We start from the raw sequence: 22419 nt of genomic DNA, 5'->3' as shown, positions 1-22419 counted from the left end.
CAGAACCCCCATGACACCTAACCCCAGGATTATCAATTTAAGCATGGAGAGGAAAAACAATCTCCAATAAGGAGTACTTGAACCTAAGCACTGCTCACTCAGTTAGGTGGCTTAGTAACCTGAATCATATAGTCCTCTGAGGCACGTGGCTCCTCCAGAGAACATTTCAGTATCACTGAGAAGAGTTCCTGAAGCTGGGAGACATGAGTGGCCATGCAAGGTCTGTTGCTTTCTGCAGAGCCTGAAGTGGAGAGTTGTCGTGCCAGAGACTTGTATTTATTTGGTTGCCATGGTGTCAGCACTGTAGTGTCTGGCTTCATAGCAAGGGGTGGTGCCATAGCCCACGGCACTTTTGCCTGGCTTCGTCTGCTAGAGCCTCATGTGATATAATTTCCACGCTGTTGGTTATCAGCAGCTTGCCAGGTATGTGTCTTGCCTTTACAAATACAGTCATGTAGCATTAACAGCAGCTGCTTTGATTTTTTGCTTGGCACCTAATCCCCTGGTAGCATACATGCCCACTGAATTGACCAGCAGTTTGCATGACTCAGATGAAGAAATGCACAGGGCTTCTTTTGGTTAAGAATTTGTGGAAAAAGCAGCCCAGTTTACCAGAACTACCTGAGAGATATTTTCTTTCTCTCTGACCTCTTGTCCTGTCTGGAGACACTCAGTATTTAGTTTAGTTTTAGTAGGTTTGAGCAAAGCTTCCTGGCTGTGCTGAGAGACATGTCACCAGGAGGATAGCATGGGATTGATAAAAGGGAATATGCCAGCAGTGCCATTTTGTTACCACAGGCCAATAGGTTTGATGGGTCAGTAGTAAGCTATGGTGGAATTTCCTTTGGAGATCAAGTGGAGATTAAAGCTACTGTTCAAAGGCCACATATCTGAGAGGGAGGCACCTTACTAGCCCAGATGTCAACTCTGCTCATCCCACAGTCAGCCACTTCCATGTGTTCTTGGTGGCCACCAGCACAGGTGACAGCTAACAGCAAGTGATGAACGAGTCATGTTCTGGGAGCCACCAGAAAGGTCATTCTCATAGAGTAGTAGGCCAGAATTGCTGCTACTCTTCAAAAGAGATGCTGGTTCTCTTGGAGGATCCTTTTGCTGGGAAAGCAGAGAACTGATGCCCTCATGTAGGCAGCACAGGCAAGGTCAGCTCCCCAGTCAGCTTTTTACAGTGGCAGAGGACTGTTTATATGTCAGCTCTGGTTCTCCAAAAGACTGGGTCTGGAGGATGCAGAGTGGTAGTTGATAGCTGATGTGGTGTCTTCTGGGAAATGCTTTGATTCTGTGTTGCCTGTGCTTGCTGTTTTCCCTTCACCAAGGGATGCAGCTAGGCTCCATGCTGCTGCTAATCAATTGCTGGCAGAAACCTGCTCTTCAGGGACAGAGTTTGCATGTCTGGTTATTGTGAGATGCTTGGGGTTAAAGTCAAGGCATGGCAGGTGGGACAGGCTGCTGATGTAGTTGGCAGTCAGAGAATTGTTTTGCTGGTGCATGACCTTTGTGCTTCATGGCCAGCTCGATGGACCAGGGTGTTCTGTTGTATTCTCACGTACTCCCATGCCCAGGGCCACTGGCATCCAGTTGGGTTTGTTTTTCAGTTTGGAAATGAACTGGAGACACCAGCCTTATGTTCTTCCAGTGGTGATACAGAATGCAAACGGTTTTCCAGAGATTTGTTCAGAAAACATGAGGCAGCAGTGATATGAGATTGTCTCCTTTTTTTTTTCCTTCTCAATAATCTATTAGTCATAATCCCAAACCAGCCTTCTCAGGTGGGGTGGGGGCAATAAGTGCAATGACTGGGAAGATATGAAAAATGTGCATTCTATCGCTGTCAGAGACTGTGATTTAACTACTTGTGGAACCCAGTGCAGAGGAGCTGTGAGAGATGGAAACCTGCCCAGAAAAGGCTTGGAAGAATATCAACAAGAGGACCCAGCTCTGACTTCATTGTATCAAATGTTAGGTGTGACACGAGATTCTTGGTCCAAAAGCAGGAGTTTTGGGTCCTGCATTGTGATATGGTCCAGCTTCCTCCCAAGGGGGCTCTCTCGGCTGTGTGACCAAGCCCTCTCCACAGGCAGAGTGGGACATGGATTGCCCTCCCTGCAGGGAAGTGGGGATTAAGCTCTGGGGCAGGTCTCACAGAGCTTGTCTTTACACAGAGATACACTGCAGGGGTTTCACAGCCAGGCCTGGTCAGTGCTGGAAACTGCCAGGCTGTCTGTGCTTTTGGCCAAATGTCAAAGCCCAGGAAATCATGCTGAAGCAAGCAGTGGTTTTGCTCCTGTCTGGTATCTCATCAGGCCACCAGCTAACACTGGCAAAGGAGAGCTGATTTAATCTGGCTTGTCGCTGGCACACAGGTGTGTTGGGAGCTGCCAGCATCTCTGTGCAGGTTTGGGGGGTGCATTTTGCCTCTGTTCGCCTGAGGCTGTGGTTCTTTTCCCCAGGCTTCTCCCCGGACTCCCACATCAAGCACCTTTGACCTCCAGATGAAATTTGTGTGTGGCCAGTGCTGGAGGAACGGGCAGCTGGTGGAGCCAGATAAAGACCTCAAGTACTGTAGTGCCAAAGCCCCCCACTGGTGAGCAATTCAACCTTCTCTTTCCTCTACCCCTCTTCAAGGACAGGAATTTTTCATCCTACCTTCTCCAGGGCTTCATTTTAGCCTTCATCTTTGGAAGAGGCTGTAAGGTTTCCTAGCAGCCTCTCACTGCTCGGGGTGTTTGTCATATAGCAGGCATTGCAGATAGCTGTTTTCCAGCTTCCTTCTCTCTTTACTGTGTGTATTTGCTGCCAGCATCATGCAGACTGTTACTCCTGGCACAGGCAGTCCAGCTCCCACAATTCCCTTTTCTCCTAGTTCCTATCATTTCTTCTTACCAAGGGCACTAACAGAGTTCTCCTCTGCTCGTGTTTATACTCTTAGGTGTTTGAAGATGTCTGTAAAGTCACAATTAGCAATGATTCAGGATATTCTGCTTCCTTTTAAATTAATTTCCCTTGGTTCTTTCATTGCTTTGGTTGCTGCTCTGTGATCCGTGTCATGTCTGTTTGCACCTCTTGACTCCTTGGGGCCCATGAGAATGTTTGGTGTGATAGAAGCATTGAATCATAGAACAGTTTGGATTGGGAGAGACCTTTAAAGGTCATCTAATCCAGCTGTCCTGCAATGAGCAGGCACATCTTCAACTAGATCAGATTGTTCAGCCTGACTTTAATGTTTCCAGGGATGGGGCATCCACCACCTCTCTGGGTTGTTGGCAGTGTTCCAACATCCTCATCATAAAAAATTCCTTCCTTATATCTGAATGTCCTTATGTCTGAATCTACCCTCTTTTAGCTTCAAGACACTACCCTTTGTTGCAACACTATAGGCCTTACTAAAAAAATTTGTCCCCATCTGTCTTATAAGCCCCCCAGAAGAGAAATACTGTCTGGGAAGTCACTGGTCATGGAAACTGTGGCCTGTCTCACCGAGGCAGCCTGCAGGGATAGGATGGAAGGGTTTATAGAACTTCTCTTTCCATAAAGGCACAGTCCAGCTTCCTGTTGTAAATGTAAGACTTTTGTTGAAGAAGAGACAGAAGCAGCAGTTTCTGGGGGAAGTAAGCAGGTGACGATTGCTTCCTGGGATGGGCAAAACAACACCTCTTTGTGCAGCTGCTGAAAAGAGGTGGGGCTTTTGCTCAGGGTATCTCCTGGTGATCCCTTGCTGGAGCTGCAGGAGAATAAATACTTCCTGGCACTGTTCATAAGGCAGTGCTTGTAATAACTTGCATTTCTGTTGCACCTTTCAAGCAGAAAATATTCCCAAGTGTTTTTCATTGATCTGATTGCACAAGATTTGGCTGTGTCAGAGGGTGGAATGCAGCTGTTTAATAATCCGTGGTGTTACCATGTGAGATTTAGGGGAGATTTTTGTGGCTTTATGAAAAGAGGTATCCCAGAAAATAGGTAATATGTACAGGGAGAAGTCCTCCTAAAACAGCCTTCTTGTGGCTTCTCCATCACAGATGTACACATCTGTACACAGCCAGATAGTGCAGGGACAAGCTGGACAGGAGGATCTGCTCATCTCTCAATATTTAAGTGTCTCTGAGGTAAAGAACCCTTGTTCTGCTCTTCCTTATGCCTCTCTTGATTTATTCTCTCTTCTTCAGTTGGACGAAGGAGCGCCGTGTCCTGCTGGTGATGTCCAAGGCTAAGAAGAAGTGGGTGTCAGTCCGACCACTGCCTTCCATCCGTAACTTCCCACAGCAATATGATGTAAGCCCCATGCCCAGCACAGCCAGGTGCCCCATCCCTTTCCCTTTCCCCACAGTGCAGTGCTTTGAGAGAGCTGCTCCCTTGAAGACCTGTCAGGGAGACAAGCACATGATGGCTGAGATGGGAGGTAAGGACAGACTGATGGCAGCAAAGCATCCAGCAAAAAGATGGAGCAGAAGAAGCAGCACCCATTTAAACCACTCTGTGCACAAATGCAAGTTTCCAGTGTTGTGCTAATGTGTAACAAGAACTGTTTATGCATCTCTGGCTGGCAAAGAGTTTGGGAATGAAATTTAAGACTCCCCTTAGGTCAGGGTTTCTCAATGTGGGTGAGAGGCAAGATGCTTAGGAGAAGCCTATCCCTCCCTCTGCTGTGACTGTGCTGCTGTAGATTGTGAAACTTGCTCACAGTGGATTTTGAAAGCAAAACTAAGAACTCAGTTATAAAGCCACGTGCTGTGAGGAAAATTACAGATATCCAGCCTCCAACCCCAGCCTCAAATGTGATGATAAAGAGTTTCTCTCTCCCTTTCCTTTTTCCCTGAAAGGAGAAAACTCTTTCCCCCTACGCTATGGTAGGTCCTCCTTTTGTGCCAGGACAGGGGAGAAGAGATGATCAGTAAATATGATGTTTAGAAAGCTTCTCATTTTCTCTGGCAATGATGCTCTTGGTAGCTGTGCGTGCATCAGTGTGGTCTAAGCAATCCATAAGGCCACTCTTCACCTACCCAGAGATGGCTGGAGAAGGAGTCACCTTTGGGAACCAGCAGCTTAATCAGCAGGAGACACTATTGGGTCAATCCAGGATGCTCCCTGCTGTTGCTGTGTACCTGCACCTGGTCACCTATGGAAATAGCAGTAGGTGCTGAACTGCCTGTGTGTTTATGTCATCAGAAGACTGAGGAAAAGAATCATAAGATAGTGATATACAAAGTGTCCTGTTTGTAACCTCTCCTGTGCGGTTTAATGCTCCAGCTGGTTATCAAAGCCACTTTTCTGTCTAGCAAGGAATGATAGTGCAGGTGCTAAATTTTTCTCTCTGTCTTTTAACAGTTATGTATCCATGCACAGAATGGCAGGAAATGTCAATATGTGGGCAACTGCTCTTTTGCCCACAGCCCTGAGGAGAGAGACATGTGGACCTTCATGAAGGAAAATAAAAGTGAGTGGGGAAAATGTGGGCCAAAGAGTTTGGGGAGAGGGAAGAGGACATTCAGGCATCTGGAGGGTCTGTTAAGACATATTCTTGACAACAGAGATGAAGCTGGACAAAGCTGCTGCCATGAGTTTAGGTGGGATTATGGGTCAGGTCTGTCTACAGCTGCTGTTTTCTTAAATGTGCATGTATATCTTGAATCCCTTGCTGTGGGACTAGTGCACAGTAGTTTTATGTCTTACATTGCTTCACTGCTGCCCTCTCTTTCTGCATTACTTTCGAATCTGCCCTTTACTGTCCCTCCAGTTGCCTGTAATGTCTCAGGCCTGGCTCTAAATGGAGCTCTGCCAAAGCACCAGTCCTGGCCTGTAGCTGCTCCTGTATCTTTTTTGTCTGTCTTTTATCTGCCTTGGCTATCTTACCTATTTCTACTCATATCCCTTGGTCCTGGGCTGTGGCACTCCCTGCTCATGACATTGTATTGAAAGGGGTGGAGTTGAGATCCTGGATGACAACATCATTGGGTGCTGCCTTTGTCTGTATTTAATTCTGCAGGCTTACCTTTTGGGGAGTGGGGGATCCCCCTAGTTGGAGGATTCCCCATATCCTGAACAGCTAGCTCTGTGGCAGAAATCCTTGTTTATTCAGATCAACAAGAAGCTGGGAAAAAAGGGCCAATTGTCCAAGTGCTCACCTACCTCTGTTGGAGCTGCTGGAAAGCCTGAAGGATTTCAGGCCTGCCCTGAGTTTTTTTGGTTCATATGGTTCTGTGGAGGGTCCTTCTCTCTGCTGAGCCAAACTCTTACTTGTTGCAGTTCAAAGTATTTCATTGCTGGGGCCTTTAAAGCACATCAGACCAGTCTGGGTGTGTTTGCCCAAGCACAAAGGTGAATATTCAAATTACAGAGTTGTCTCAGTTTGGGGGAATTTGTCTCCATTATCTCCAGTTGCCTCAAGTTCCTCAATTACTCTTTTAGCAAGGAGTAAATCACTAATGCATCACACTTAGAGCATCATATTGATGTCTGCAAACATGTATGTTTCCATAGCCTCTCTCAGGAGCTGATCTTGCAAAGGCAGATGTCTAGTTAAAGCTTCCACCTCAAATTTCTCTTCCCAAAAGTATGCTGAGTGGCTTTTAAGTCAAAAGCCATGAGAGACATTGACTACAGTTCTCTGGGCAGGCTTTAAACATAGAGCAAGCTATCATTAGGTCTTCCTCCCCTCTGCAGTGCTTCGTGAGGCCAGCTTGCTTATGGGCTCTCTTCCCTCTCTAGTGCTGAGGGTGAAGCTTGGGCTTACAGGGAAAAGATGGATCTGAAACCAGCCCTGCTTTAGCTTCCTGGCTGGATGAGATGTCTTCTGAGGTCAAGCAGAATCAGGCCTGCTGGAGAATCATCTTGTGGGGTGAATTCCAAAAAGATCTTTCAGCACTTTGCCACCTTTCTGAAAAGTTTGTGTGGCTGTTGTCATAGCTGCCTCTCGACTGATAGAAGATACCCCCCATGCCAGGTGGTGTGTGTGAATTTGACTCCTCTCCCAGGGGTCTCCTCTGAGGAGGTGACATGGAGCACAGGCCTTCAGTCTGGTGCTGCTGCACAGGCAGTAGGAGGAAGGGCTGCCCCCAGCATTTGTGCTTTTCTCATAGTTTGTACACAGGGTGGGAGGTTGTCTGAGTGGCTTCATGTGTCGCCTTTGTGCAGTACTGGACATGCAGCAGACCTATGACATGTGGCTAAAGAAGCACAATCCTGGGAAGCCTGGAGAGGGAACACCACTCACCTCGCGAGAAGGGGAGAAGCAGATCCAGATGCCCACTGACTATGCAGACATCATGGTAATAAGCTGTTCTCTTGTCCTTCGTTCTTCCCACTCCTCCTCCTCCTGTGCTCCAGGTGTGGCTAAAGGGACTACCTTGCTTTAGTGGAACAGAGCCTGTATTAACATAGGTTAAATTGACAGCTTGGAGAAGCACAGCAGGGGCAGCACAGCTGAAGTGGGAAGAGATCAACCTGGGGTCAGCAAGGCTCCATAAGGGCTTTTCTGTTAATCCTGAAGTCATTTGGAGTCTACCTTAGGTTCCCTTTTGCGTAGCCTCAGCCTCTCTCCAGGGTTCCTGCCTGCTCCTGGCAAAATCATTGCAGGCCTGGCAGAAGAGGGAGAAGCTTGGAGAAGAGCTGGCACAGAAGCCTTGGAAAACCAGAGGCAGATGTGTCTCCTTATGCCAGGAGTGGTACTGGTGTGAGGGTTTGTGCTGCTGAAGAGTCCTGCATTGCCTGTGAATCTGGGAACCTTGCAGTGAGACCCCACTGGGGCCCTCAGCAGAGGCAGGGGGACCATGTCAATGAACTGAGCTGCCCTAAGCCTGTTTGAGCCATAGCTAAACTCTGACAGAGGATCTCTTCTGTTCCCCTTTAGCATCAGCACAATTCCCTAAAGATGATATGGCAGAGAAGTGTGGGTAGGCATAGAGTGAGTGGAGCTTCCAGGATGCTCTGGAAGGAGATGGGGAGAGGCAGTGCCAGCACAGGGAAGGCCAGTGAATGTGAATGTTATTGCACTGACCAGCCCTTTTCTCTGTCTGACTGATTAGATGGGCTACCACTGCTGGCTCTGTGGGAAAAACAGCAACAGCAAGAAGCAATGGCAGCAGCACATCCAGTCGGAGAAGCACAAGGAGAAGGTCTTCACCTCCGACAGTGACTCCAGCTGCTGGAGCTACCGCTTCCCCATGGGTGAATTCCGGCTCTGCGAGAGGTACCATTGTCTCACCTCCCTCCTGTGCCACTGCTGCAGGGCCAGGGTAACAGCCCCAGGACCTCTGTCATCCCTCCTCATCCTCTCACGCAGTTCTCAGAGACTTCTGCGTGGAGGAGGAGTGAGATGAGATGACAGGTTTGGGTGACAGTGAGGCTGCAGTTGGATCACAGAGATGCTCAGCCACAATACTGAGGGGTAAAAACACATTCATATGTCTTTAGTAGAGGAGAGCTTCCTGTCTGCACCTGTATCTTTCATAGCCAGGATGCTCTCAGCTCTCAGGCTGCTGAACAGTCTCCTTGGCCCAGTGCTTGGGGGAATCCCAAGTGCCTTATTAAATGGTATGAATGTCTCATGCCCTTTGAATCAGCACCTTAAGGTGCCTTCAGAATGCTTGTGATGGTTAAAAATGACACTTTGGTTAGCAAGAAGGTTCTTGTCTTTCATGCTGGTTACCTGGCATTTTCTCTCTTGTACATTGATTTTTTTCTCATCCCTGCTGGTCCAGTTCCAGCTCACATTTTTTTCTGTTCTTGACTAAATCCCCTTGTAGCCACTGCTCTTTTTTGCTGCTCTGTTTTTTTCCCAGCCTTGATGTCTTTCCCACCTGCACATGGGTTTGTAGGAGAATCAGCTCACCCTTAAAAAGGAGAGTTCACAGCATGTTTCAGTAGGTCCTGATCAAGTATCCCAGACTTGAGCTCAAACCCCTGTACTGGGGGTGCCCTCCTGACTATGCCTTTTGTGCTGGCAGGTTCCAGAAGAACAAGGCCTGTCCTGAGGGAGAGGAGTGTCGCTATGCGCATGGGCAGGACGAGCTGACGGAGTGGCTAGACCGGAGGGAAGTGCTGAAACAGAAACTGGCCAAAGCTCGCAAGGACATGCTGCTCTGCCCCAGGGATGACGACTTCGGGAAATACAACTTCCTATTGCGGGATGACGTATAGTATGAGTATGGGGGAGTCTGTTGGCTGCAGAAACATGGGGTGAGTTTTCCAAGTGGCAGTAGCAGGCAGATCAAGATCTGTGTCTCACAAAGAGAACTTTTTCTTTTCTTTTGTTTTAAGATTATGAGATGATGATTTATTAGTGGTGAATGAATTTGTGAATTTGATTCTTGTTGGCCAGCGACGCCACACTCACTGAGTTTGACCCATCTTTTCTTCTTTCCCCCAAATTCTCCTTCCACTTCATCTTTTTGTTTTCACTGTCCTTCATTCAAAGGAATTAATTTAGTCTATATTGGGCTGCAAATCAGAGAATTTCTCCTAGTGTCATTCTTCTGTCTTTCAATTCAGAGCATGACTGCAGAGGACAAAGCTGAGAGAGGGACAGAAAAGTTGTGGATGCCTCATGCCTGGGGCCCCCTGTTCAAGGCCAGGTTGGATAGAGCTCTGAGCAGTGTGGTCTAGTGGAAGGTGTCCTTCTAAATGACAGGGGGATTGAAACTAGATGATCTTAAGGTTCCTTCCAGCCCAGACCATTCTATGATTTTATGAAATCTGGTGAAAAGGTGACCATGAATTTCATATGTTCCTTTTCTCAGTGCTGCAGACTAAGCCCCACTTACTCTGCTGCAGCCCTCCTGCTCTTCTGGGGGTTTGGAATTGTGGTGTAAAAAAGGAAAACTGCTATATTTCGCTTAAAACATCTAGGTTTATGCTCCAACAGTCTATATTTCCCTGAGGCATCAACTGGTGCTAAAGATAACAGCTGTGTGTTACAAGGAGTGCAAGGTAAAAGCAGCAAAGTAATGAAACTGCTTGCAGCAGCGGGAGCTGGGTTGTAGGTGACTTCAAACTTCAGCTGACTACTCAGAAGGCAAGTTGGTGACTTCTCATTGGATGTCTTCTTCAGTATGTGGCAGGTATTCAGGGCAGATAGTTTGGGTTTGTTTTTTTGGCTGGTGTGACTGATGCAAGTAAAACAACCCATCTAGGAGGTGTAGTGGAGTCTATGATACATTGTGTGTCACTGAAGTCCACACAGCAGTATCAGTCAGGAGGGAGGTGGTCACCAAAAGGAGCCTGTGTTTCTGTATTGCCTTGTGTCTTGAAGAGAGGGAGGGAGGGAGGGGGGTAATGGTGTTCTTTTTTGCTCTGTAAATGGCATGTGTTTCCAGTTACTTAGAGCTGCATTTTTCCCTGCACTGCCAGAAGAACTGGGTGGGGACCCATTTAAAACGACACCATTGCGCAGCATGGGCAATGTTTAGCTAATGGGAATCCAGCTGGAAGCGCTTACCAGTACCAGAGGTCCAGCCCCCTCCTCCTCAGAGCCAGGGCAGGGAGCTCACGGATGCACAGTGCGACCAGGATGCGACCCAGAGCAGGGAGAGTGAGTGGCACAGCAGGACCTAGCCATGGCCTGCTCTTGTGCTGCCTGATGAGTGCTTTGATGAGATAACCAGTAATGCTGAACTCTGGGACAGGAGTTCTGCTTTTATAAGGGGCAGCAGTGAGAAGCAGTACTGACTGCTCTGAATGCCAGCCTTGTCCTTTCTGGCAGTCTCATCCTGTAAGCAGTAAATGTATCTCCTGACCTGAGCTCCCCTCTCCTTCTCTCCTCTACAGTCCAGTTGTGCTCTGCAGTTTTGCATGCATGGATGGCACCATCCACTCAAACACAAACACGTCTCCCTCCCAGCTTTCATCAGGGATGTCTTTTTCGTACAGAGTCTTCTGGGACTGCAGTCTCGGAGCTCTTGGGGCTGGTAGGGCTGTATCCATGGTAAATACAATCTGGCCATGAACTGCTTGGTGCTTAGGCATTGCTGCATCCTCCCATTCCTCTCTGCTTCCATATCCCTGGGGTTCAGAGCTTCAAGAGAGAAACTATGGTACCTTCTTCTGGTCATCCTTGTGCTCAAGTGGTCAACTTCAGAGATGGGAGGGGACAGGCATCAGCTCCTAGACAGGCATCAGTTCCTGGGATATCTTGTTCTGCTCTTTTTGGGCAGATATGCCAAGGAAGAAAATCTGGATTGGGGGACACTGGAATGTGTTTTTTATTTTTAAAACAAACCTGCATCTCAAGTGTGACTCTAGCGTTCGCTGAGCCGTGATTTCTCATGCAATGACTTGTTTAGGTTTCAGAGTTGGTCACTGTCCCCTCTCCTCCTCTCTGCAATGAGAGCTGAGCTGCTCCATGGGACTTGAGAGGTTCAGGCTGGGGCTGAGGTGAGGAGAGGGTGAGATTGTTAGGTGAGGTGAAGTGAGTGAGGTAGGCCCACAGTCATGAGGGTTGTTTCAAGTGTCTCTTTGTTTTCCCTGATATGATAACCTGGTCTGTGGTGTTGCAGTACTTCGTCACCAGACTTGTTTTAGTGTGTATATATGTGACCCCTCCCATGAAGCATATATACACAAGTATTAAATATATTGCTCTATATAATATTATATATGTGTGTGGTATCGAAGGAATCTTTTAAATGAGGGTAAAGGAAAAGGACTCAGGCCAGGAAACGCAGCATCCCCAGTTTAAATATTAACCCTTTTATTTGGGATAGGGAAAGGGAAATAACAGAAGAAAGGGGGGGTTTATATAGATAGGTATAAACTTTGAGATGGGACAGGTTTCCCTTTTTGAAACCTTTTAGGATGTCCTTCCAGTCCCATCTCAGTGAGAGAGTATTATACTGCTAACTAGTGAGTAAAGTTTAAATATAAGGCTTTGCTTATATTATTTAAAGGGACGTTGTGAAAGGCAGGAAGTTTCACACTTGACTTCCCAGACTTGCTTTATCAAGCCAAGAGGGTTTTCTTCAGCACATTATGTGCTCTCAGCAGAAATGCTCAGTGCTTACAGCTCTACAGCAGATAAACTGAAAGTTGTAGGGGCTGCTTTAGTGGTGTGTTCACAAGACCCTGTGATAACTCCCTCTTCTTTATTTGTGTGAGAGAAGAAGAAAATTCTGCAGCACAGAACCAAATTTGAGGGTTATTAACAAAGGAAGTGATGTCTTAATTTTACAGCATTAGAAGAAAATAACCTGTCTGTATTTACCTGTCTGCAAAATAACCACAGACATTCACACAGAGCAGAAACTTATTAAATGCTGAAAGACTTAGTGAAAATCTTTTCACAAATTCTTTGGCAGGGGGCAGGGATTTAGGTGACACTGGCATTGGAGTTAACCTGGCCTTTAGAGGGAGAAGTAAAAAAATAAAAACCAAAAAATACCCTACTTAGCTTGTATGAAACTGTATGTCAAAAATGGATGGGTTTTAGCATGTGAAAGGAAAAGATAGCAAGGGGATGCTGCAGTTCTGAGCTGGGTGGTAATGATTTTGAGTCCTTTAATATGTCTTTGTATTAATATAATTTAAGAATACCACGCTTTACTATTAAAAAAGAACTTAGTATCTTTCATAAGGTCTAGTATCAGGATAAATATGTAGATGTTTTAACAACATTTTTGGTTTTGTTCTTAAATAAATAAAGAAAAAACAAACTTGCTTCTTTTAGCCTTTGTAATAGAAAATAAAAGTGTGCACTTTAAACCCTCTCCTGATACAGAGTGTGCTTGTGTTTTTCAAATAGCCCACAAAGGATTTTATCTTGCTTTTGGGTTTCCCTGCTGTGAGGAGGGAAGCAAAGGGAACACGTGAAGCATTGGACCACTGTGGGTTTCTCCCATTTTTAAATATAATCTGCTGTTTTCCCTGCTAAGTGGAAAACTGTCTATGTGCGTATTAACAGTTGATGCAGTTCTTCATCATACACACAGTTCTTGTGAATTTTCGGCATATTTAAGATGTTTTTCTTTCCCCCTAGTGCCAAGAATCCATGCATTCTGCAGTGTTTGGGTAACCTGTGTTTTGAAAAATCCAGTAATCAGGTCTTGTAAACACCTCCATGTAGAGATTCTTTTGTTTAGGCCGCTCTGTTCAACTGGGTTGGCCAGTTCTTTTGTCTGGCAGTGTGCACCCTTATCCCTACCCCCTCAGCTGCACACAGCTGGGGCCATGGGAAGTGTCTGTACACTTACTTTCCTCCTGGAGAGGATGCTGTGTGAGGAAACTGCATTGTGGGAAGAGGTCAGTGTGAAAACATTTATTAATAAACCCAGCTTCTTTATTTTTTGAATTCATCATGATGCAGATTAATCTAGATTCTTGATAAAATCAAAACTGGAGATGTGTGAAGATGGGGCGTTCCATGGATATGCCGTGCTACTGCTGTATAAACTGGAACTGACCAGAAGGTCATATCCAGTGAGGCCTGAAGACACAAGATTTGTCACACGTCTCCTTGATGTGCCTTCACACAGACATAAGAACTCATGTCCTTCTGGTCAAAGAAGAGGCCTGAACACATTATTGTAGTGCAGGGGGAATGAGGAGCCATGTGCACTTCCAAGGTGCATCAGTTGAGTACATGCAATGTGAGAGACATTAGTTTTACATTCCAAAGGTTGTTGAGGCCATGCTGGCAAGAGTTGAGGGTAGCTTTTCCAGTACAATTGCAACCAAAATTGTCAACTTGTGAGACAGACAAAGCATCAGAAGCAAAACACCTGTTTTCCTTGCAGGTTTGAGGCTCAGCTATAAACTGGTGTTTCTTCACTGAAATAAACTTGTATTTTGGAGAGGAAGAAAAGGAATGGTGATTTCAGTGATCAGATCTTTCTAAGAACTTCAGCAGATACAAAGACAAGGCAGAGAGACCCAGGTCAGCCAGGAAAAATCCAGGTTCTGTGGAAGAAGAGCAGGGTAGAAACCCCTAAGAGGTGGGAGGAAGGGTTCATCTTGAAGATGGTTAATGCCATCACACAGCAGCCTGGCAGAGGGAGTTTGCTGCAGATGAGAATCCTAAGCAATCCTGTAACTGAATCTGCCTACCCACACTATGGAGAAACATTTCTACACAGTGACAGCAGATGATGCAAATGCTGTCATCCTCTTCATTATGTTTGCTGCTTCCACTGCAACCAGGAACAGGGTCATGTTGAGTTGTGTCCTGTGCACAGTGAGCAGCAGAGAGTTCCTGACATGTATGAGCTGGGGAGGTGTGTTGTTCACTGGCTGGGCACAGAGGACATAACCATGTAGGGCAGCTGTGGGGGAAAAACATGGGGCAGAAAGCAACAAGCTAAATAGTGAAAGAGGCCTTGATGGGGGGAAATGGAGGAGGAAAGGCTGTGGGCACGCTGACTGAAGCACACAACTGTTGGATATGTGGTGGAAGAAGGCACTGAACAGACTTGGCAGGGTGCTACGGGCAGAGGTCCTGTGGGCACACAGCTCTTGGGGCTTCCTGGAAAGCTGAAGGCTCTGATCAGGAGCTGAGCCACGTCTCATTCAGCCTCACCCCTTTTTCCCCAGGAGGGAAGTGGACAGGACAGGATCTGTCCATTCCACATAACCTCTCTTCCTTCCCAGATTGATTGTCACCTCCTGTTTCTTTGTGGTAACCCCTCCAGGCAAAAGGAGTGTGTCCTGGTGCCACTGGGACAGGAGTGTGTTTCCTGAAAACAGATCCAGGTGCAGCAAAGACAAGAGCAGGGACCAGACCAGATGACTCTTTTCCCATCACAATAGTCCTGTCCCTGGCAGCTCCCAAAATTGCCCCTTTCAGGAATGCTCGTCTCTGCAGTTTATCTTATGGATGGCAGTGCCCCAGAAAAAAATTACTTTTTCCAGAGAGCCTTAGGAGGCACAGACATAGCAGAAGACCAGTAAACAGGCTCATTCATAACCATCAGGATTAATCCTCAAAAAAGTTACATTTACCCAGGGGTGGGATAGAAGTCTCTAAACCTAGATTCCAGAGTAGATTTGGCTTGCTTTGAATTGGAAAAACATTTGGTTCTGGAGGTGCTCTTTGGCATATTTCCTTTGTTTTCAGTGGATTTCCTACATCTGCCTTAGCTGTGGGTGTCCAATAGCGCTGTGGCCCCCCAGGCAGATGGCTGGGAAGGATGAAGAGCTGCATAGTTTTGCTAATTGAATACCAAGGCACGTGCCCCCATCTGTACCCCAGCAATGCTCTAAGACAGAGAGGGAAAGTCCTGCTTCCATGAGAGTGAGATGGCCTCAGTTTTCCTCAGCAAAATTGCTTGAGAATAACTGCAACACAGCTGGATATTGCCCCTGGGAGCTGTGGTGGGGATTCAATACCGTGGCAGTGTTTCAAAAGAAGCTCTAGGCAGTCTGGAGCTTCTCTTGTTCAAAAGCATTCACATCTTGGTTTTGGGGTATCAGTGGCAGCCAAACTGTCTAAGCTTTTTTGAGGGTAATTTGTTTTCTTTCAGCCCATGTTCTTTCCCCAGGCTCAGCTGACTCCTGTATCTTTCTGTCAAGCTCAGACCTCTTGTGCTACGATGCTGCAGGATCCCTGCTCTTGCTGGGAACCACATTGTCCTTAGCAGGTGTGAGTAGGAAGAGGTGGTTGACAGATAGCCCAGGTCCTTACAGCCAGGCTTGGTTTTGAGAGGGAAGCAGCCACAGGAATGTGTCTCTTGCTGCCCCATCCAATGATATCCTATGACCCAACATCACTGGCCTTGAATTTCCCCATACTGCTTTCAACCCTTTGGTTTATTGCTGCTCTTGGCACCTCCTGGACTCTGCCTCCTGCCAAGGTTTGTTCCAAGAGCTCCCAAAGCTGTCCCTGCCCAGGCTGCCAGAGTGTTTTCAGAGCAGGGAAATGCAAAAAGGCAGCTCTAGGTGTCCTTCCTGCCCAGGACAGGGCACCAGTAGATCTGGTGAGCCCCTGGCCCTTTCTCACATTTTCACCCTGCCTAGCACCTAGTTCTCTGGCAAATGGCACCTCACAAGGGAAGGCCACGTGCAGAGAAGCAGAGCTGTGGTGAGCCCAGCTGCCATGCGAGCACCCCAAGAAGGGGGAGATGTCTTGGCGGGGGTGGTGGGGAAGCAAAGTTCATTAACTTTTTGGCACTCATTTTGGGGAATTAGTTTGTAGAAATTCTTTTGCCTCGGGCAGGAGGTGCAGGCACTTCCCTCCACTGAAGTTCACTGCATGCTTGGGAGATCCCAGCGCTGCTCCTCCACACAGGGAGACAGGCAGGCACATACGTATGCATCCATAGGCACGTGTATGCATGCCATACCCTGCCAGGGAAGGAAGCCCTTTCAGAGGTAGGAAGGGAGCTCTGAGGAGTGAGGCCTCATCAAGCCTCTGCCTGTGTTACATGTTGCTGCCATCTAAAGCACCCAAAGGGCTGAATGCCCATCTTGCAGGTACCAGGCAGGGTCTTCAGCCAATACAGAGCCCTAGTCCCACTTTTCCCTCAGCTGTCCACCTTCCCATGCTGGCTTCATCTCTCCTTCTCTCACCTCCTTTTCTTCAAAGTAATCTGTTGTGGATGCTGACACCCCTGTGGTCTGGCCACAGCCTTCCCTGCTGCTGCCATTCTGGGTATCCCTGCAGCTCCATGAATGTCTATTGGCACTAGCAGTGTCTCCACCCAGAAGACAAGTTTCTGGGATGTGGTGCAAATATCTTTTCAGAATGGCCATGGTGAAACTCAGTCTGCAGGCTTCTGCCAAGGTGAAAAAAAATCCCTACCAAGCCCAACACACCATGCAAATAAATAGTTAAGTCTGAAGGGGAATGTACAATTGTCCTAGGAACTAGTACAAGAACAAAAAATTGTATGGATGTCTGTAAAGAGGCAGTGATTGACCTCTGGCAAAGAGTTTGCTTGCATAAAAGAAAGAGGAAACCACTTACCAAGCTGGGTTTGGTGTGAGAATCAAACCCTGCGGGTGGGCCTGGAACCTCCACACAGACTTTGAGGAGTAGGCTTGATTTGTGGGATGTGCAACAGAAGACGTCTCATGTGAGGAGGTATGGAAATTTCCAAGTAATGGCTGTGCTGCCAATGTGGATGGTTTTGGGTGACTGAAAGAAATGGAGAAAAAAAAAGGAAAATACCCTGGCTTCAAGAACAGCAGAATTTGTAAATCTTCTAGAGGTTTCTACATGTTTTTATTCTTTTTTCCAGATTCACTTCAGGGGAATGTCATCTTGTATGTCACCACAAAGTCCCTTCAGTACTGCTGGCTTTTGCCTGTCCCTTGTCACTGCCAATGGGCCCCAGATTATACAGAACACATAACAGCAGGTTTTATCTCTGGGGAGGCATTAATTTCACTCCCTTCTTCCCTCTTCTTCTTAGCTTACCTTTCAAACAGAATAAGATATTTAAATGTATTTATCCCTTTGCCAAGGTGGGTAGCACGCTTTGAGGATGGATGGATGGATGGATGGATGGATGGATGGATGGATGGATGGATGGATAGATGGATAATACTGTTGCATAAGCTTTATGTCCTTAGAAAATCACACAGAAAGTTTTTATTTTCTAAGAGGACACATTCCATTAGATAACCAAGCCAAACTTTCATTTTATTGGAGGAAGCTGAGGTAACAGCAATTAGTAATAATAACCACTAATGCCTTTCTTTGGTCAAATGTCATTGCTGCTGCTGGGTTCCCCATCAGCTGTGCTTTTAGACATACCTGAGAAATAATTAAATTCCTTTTTGAATTGGTGGCCTTATAAACCGATGAGCAGCCAAGGACAAGAACCACAGCAATAATCTGCAGGAGTTTCTCACTGAGGAGGCACACAACTGTGCCACTGGCTCTTGTTTTAGATCTGAGGGTGGCTGCAAGACACTGGCAGGAGCAGAAACGGGAAAGGCTGCTCTGTGAAAGTGGGCCTGTGAAGGAATTGAGGGAATACTCCTGGGGCTGAGGAAAAGATGGTAACTTGGAGACATGCACAGAGAACCCCCTTACCCAGCTCCTTGTAATGAGCAGGGTTGTAGCAGAGGTCTGAATGTCTGAAAAGATTCTTCAGGGTCTCAAACTGCCAGCAAGACTGTACCTACAAGTAACACCTCAGCAGTGTTGCTCTAGAGTTCGCTTTGGCACCAATAGCACACCTCTCTAGAGAGGTCCTGTTAGAAACAGGAGTAGGATTAGAGGTTTTAAAAGAGACATTTACATGCTTTGGTGCCAGCAGAAGCACCTGAGCACTGCAGAAAGGCAAAGGGGTCCGGGGAAGGAAGGTACAAGAATTGGTTGCTTAAAAAAAGAACAATTTGTTAGAATAAAAATGTAAAAAGAGGGAGCGTATGGACTAAGGCAAATATTGAAGGATCCACAGTCCTCCCCTAAGGACTGCTGAACACACTCCTTGGGCAAATGTGCCAAGAGGTTCAGCCAGCACAGCTGGGTAGTGTGGGTAGCTGCCACAAGAGACCTGCAGAAAATACAGGGAAGTTAGCCCTGGTCTAACTTGTTAAATTTGTGTTCCTGGAGTTGTGCCTTTTCCATCACCTTAGGTGTCTCCCTTTGTGTGACATCCACTTAGGGCCAGTATAAGTTGACTATGGCTGGTTGAGTCTGTAAGAAAATGTGTTGTTAAAGGCTGACTGGGCTTCTGAGTGATGGCTGGAGCAGAGCTGCTGGCACCTACACTAAAATGGGATCACAAAAACAATAAAATCACATCTGATCTGGCAACAGTGTAGCCAGCACAAGTGATGCAAACTGTGGCCATACCTGCATCTTTCCAGAGCCAATATTTCAACTTCATTCACTAAAGCAGCTCAAATGCTCTGCTCTCCATGGCAGGGACATGGGGGCAGACAGACATTCCCTACTGCTATGACTCTACTCCATAGTACAACTTCTGATTCCCTGGGGCTTAAAGACAGGGTGGTGTTGATGTATCCAGTTAGTGATGTTACCCAAGCTCTTCTTGTGAGCAAGAGCCCATTGTTCAGAGATTTTGAATCAAGAGGGAAATACAGTGTTGGTAGGAGACTCTGTGTACATGGCAAATACCAAATGAGATGTATATGTCATCAGTCTCAGATCTCAAAGTTTGTCTCTGAGACAAAAACACAAAGATGTCCATTGCAGGATAACAATTCAAACTTCTGGGTGATGATTTAGATGATTTTTAAGGTATTTTCCAACCCAAATCATTCCATGATTCTGTGAATATTCTCTGAATTAATGTTTTTATTTTCCAAAGCCATAAATGTCAATCATTTGCTGCAGCAGCTGCTGTGAAGTTCTTGGGTCCCTCCAGACATGTGGTCAGATGTTTGTTCAGCTTTCATAACAAGTTTGACAAAACCAGAGGGTCCAGCTGCACCTGGCACTGGTGCACAGCTACCATGTTCCCAGTCACTTTCCCTTGCCAGCCTGTGATAAGAAGTAAAACTAGGCATATATGATAGTAGCTGTCCCAAACATCAATGATGGCTGGCATGACTGAGTGACTCCAGTCTTCCAGAATGGACTGCAAGATTTCAGGAAAGGACATCTGATCTCCTGGCTGGCAGGCTGTGCATCAGGAAGGAGAGATGTGATCTTGTCTCTTGCTCACAGGATCCAGAATGCACTGACCATCTGCAGACTCTGCTGGCTCCAGCTTTGGGCGGGTGGAGAACACTGTAACACCCCAGGGTTTGTATGGGACTGTTCTCCCTTAATGGCTTCACCACTGATGGTAATGACCGGTTCAAAATCTGAAGAGGTTGTATCATAATTACAAACTCTACTAAGCCAACTATTGTGTGATTTCTGAGCCTGATTAGATTGGGATCTAGATCTCGAGACTTCAGCTAAACTGGAATTTTCAACCACCCAACCTGGCTAGGTAATTCTTTCTTTTTGATTTCTATTGGGTTAAATCAAATGGAACCAAACACCATGCATGGTTTTGCTGGGCTATGTCCAATTGCTGTGGCTCACAGATCAGTGTAGGAATACCTGGTTTCTACCAACTCACACTGGCACTGCAAGGCTGAGCCTGGCAAAACAGACAGGAACAAACTGAGAAATAAAGGCTCTTCTGTTGAAATATCACAGTCAGCAAAAGGAAAGACCACAGCACATGTAAGATGCTGCTTCCCACATCAGGTTCTGAAAAAGAGGATCAGACCTTTATCCTCCTGTCTCCAGTCCTTTTCTCCAGGCTAAAAATTTTATTGACAGGAGAGGAGGGGCTTTGTGTGCTCAAGATCTTACTTCACCAGCTGTTACCAGGGTATTTGCAGAGTTCATGAACTCTCTTCCCGTACATTACTGCTTTGAGAGGAGGCTGTTTGCTTTCTGGTAAAATTCTATGCCACTTAAGAAGAAAATCCTATATTTTGGAGATGATACACATTTTATAAGAAAGAAACCTTGTGCTTTTACCAATATTAACTTAGGAGAGACACACAGTAATTGTTGCATCACATACAAATAATGTCACTATCTTCATCTCAGCTAAAAAGTTAGCAGGCAGATGCAGACAGCATGTGTATCTCCCTGTAGCAGCCTGCAAAGCTTGGAGCTCCTCAGAGCCTTCCAAGAACTCTTCAGAGGATCTCTCTCTGTTGTATTTGCAGCGCACACTTGCTTTTTTTTCCCCTTCAGCCACATGTATTTGTTATAACACCTTGGGAAGGAAAAGGGTGCTGCCTTTGCAAAGTTAGATAACTGGCCCAGTTCTTTGCTGCCGGATTGGCTGGGAGAGGCCCTGTAAAACCACGCTGGCCAGGCGCCCGGCCCAGCCCTGCAAGGCTGCAAGCTATTTCCACAATTGGCCACTTCAGAGTGGGAGAGGGGGAGGTGAAGACAGCCAGGCAAGCTGCATCTCTGCCAGCCTGCTTTCTTTCCGCCTTGTTTTTTCTCAGCCAGAGTAGCTCAGCAAGCCCACTCCGGGTGCCTCTGCGCCCATCTCAAAACACCCAGGAGAGTGGGGTGTAACGTTGGTGGCCAGGCACCTGGCCCTCCCTTGGCCCTGCTGGCACAGTCTCAGGACAGGACATGTCAAGCTGCAACACCCCTGGGGGCCCCACTGCCCTGGACTTTCCGGAAGTCCTGAAGTCCCTACTGGAGTATTCCTTGCCCTGGACCAACAAGATGACAGGTAGGATTGAGGAAATATGTACTAGGGGCTCTGTTTTGATTTCTCCTTCCTCTCCTTCAGTTGCAAGGTGAGAAAGGGGCAGACTTGTTTGCTGCAAGCCCTTCAAGGGTGTGTTCCCCAAAGTGTCCAAGTCAGACAGGGAGTTCTGGCACTGTGCAGGCTGTGCAGCTAGGAGGAAAAATGGCAGCAATGGATTGATTATAAAATCGGTCAACAGTGCTGAGCTCCTGTGCTCAGCTACTTTTTGGAAAACCTCAAAGATTCATGCACGGAAAAGGCTTGGGCACAAATCTTCATGCTCGCGTAGAAGTGATTTCCAGGATTGCCATTCACTGTTGTCCTGTGGTTAATAACCACTAAGCCTCCAGACACTGCCTCTTCCCCAGACTAAGACCATCCAGAGAGCGCAGCCTGCTCAGGCAGGCTGACTCTGTACAAACTTTGTTTGATGCTGCAATTGTTTATCTGTGAAAAGCTGGGGTAGAGAACACAGCAAATGCTGCATTTTCTTTGCAAGAGCACTTCTGTACTCCTTCCTAGGCTTTCTCACTCCCTGCGCAGCATCCTAGAAAACAAAAGGAAAGGACCCAGGAGGTTGTTTAGTTTGAGCTTTTGCTGTGCTGAACACTTTGCTCATGCTGCACCGATTGCTTCACTAATGCCAGGTCTGCTCCAAGCACCCATCACACAGCTTGAGTACTCTCTGGTTTTGGATAGGATGCTACACACCCTTGACAAGCTGCTTTTTGGTTGTTGTGTTTTGATGTTTGCTGCTGAGCACTGGGGCGTGTGGGAACACCTCAGCTCAACAAGCCTATGTCTGGGCACAAGTGAGTTGGGCTTACAGAAATAGACATGCACGGAGCTCACTCTTCTCTAGGGAGTTGCTACCAGGACATCCAGGCAGCTCTGCAGTGTTGAGGGGCAGCAGGGCCCAGGAACAGAAAAGCCAGACACAGAGTGTGGACAGGGACCCTGCTCTTGCTCCAGGGTCAATGGGAGAAAAGGCTGCTGCTGTGACAGTAAAGCATTCATGTCAGGAAAGGCAGCTGCCTAAACCTGCTGTAATACAGTGAGGCCTATGGCACATGCACGGCTCCCTGTGGGAAAGGGAAATAGGGCAAGGGGAACTGCCCCACCCCTAAGGGGCTCGCTTTTTCACATTGCTGCTGCCTCCTATGAGCTCTCTCTCTTCTTTGCTGAGATTGCCCACTAACAGGTGTGTTTACATACCACACCATATGAAGTCCCACGGTTGGTGCAGACCAGGGCATGCTTTCCAAGCTGACAGTACCCAGGTAGAAAGTGG

General features: G+C 47.0%; 2 protein-coding genes and 1 long non-coding RNA gene across 6 annotated transcripts in view; 2 read left to right on the top strand and 1 right to left on the bottom strand.

Annotated features, from left to right (window-relative positions):
• Positions 1-12716, top strand: part of ZC3H7B (zinc finger CCCH-type containing 7B) — a 45106-nt gene extending 32390 nt beyond the window's left edge. For all 4 annotated transcript variants that reach the window (XM_033057485.2, XM_033057483.2, XM_033057484.2 and 1 more), the window contains exons 18-23: positions 2469-2602; positions 4182-4287; positions 5341-5449; positions 7147-7280; positions 8037-8200; positions 8958-12716. In XM_033057485.2, the coding sequence (XP_032913376.1) occupies positions 2469-2602; positions 4182-4287; positions 5341-5449; positions 7147-7280; positions 8037-8200; positions 8958-9150 (840 nt within the window). In that variant the 3' untranslated portion in view covers positions 9151-12716. The remainder of the gene's footprint in view (positions 1-2468; positions 2603-4181; positions 4288-5340; positions 5450-7146; positions 7281-8036; positions 8201-8957) is intronic.
• LOC116995121 overlaps positions 10048-22419 on the bottom strand; it is a 15071-nt gene continuing 2699 nt past the window's right edge. The window contains exons 2-3 of the long non-coding RNA XR_004417671.2: positions 16901-17071; positions 10048-13899 (exon numbers count right to left, since the gene is read on the bottom strand). This is a non-coding gene — a long non-coding RNA (uncharacterized LOC116995121). The remainder of the gene's footprint in view (positions 13900-16900; positions 17072-22419) is intronic.
• TEF (TEF transcription factor, PAR bZIP family member) overlaps positions 20785-22419 on the top strand; it is a 22552-nt gene continuing 20917 nt past the window's right edge. The window contains exon 1 of the mRNA XM_033057489.1: positions 20785-21110. Coding sequence (XP_032913380.1) covers positions 21008-21110 — 103 coding nt within the window. The 5' untranslated portion in view covers positions 20785-21007. The remainder of the gene's footprint in view (positions 21111-22419) is intronic.

Source organism: Catharus ustulatus, chromosome 4, assembly GCF_009819885.2.
Source record: "Catharus ustulatus isolate bCatUst1 chromosome 4, bCatUst1.pri.v2, whole genome shotgun sequence".
Classification (NCBI taxonomy): Eukaryota; Metazoa; Chordata; class Aves; order Passeriformes; family Turdidae; genus Catharus; species Catharus ustulatus.
This window is presented reverse-complemented; position numbering and strand designations above follow the sequence as displayed.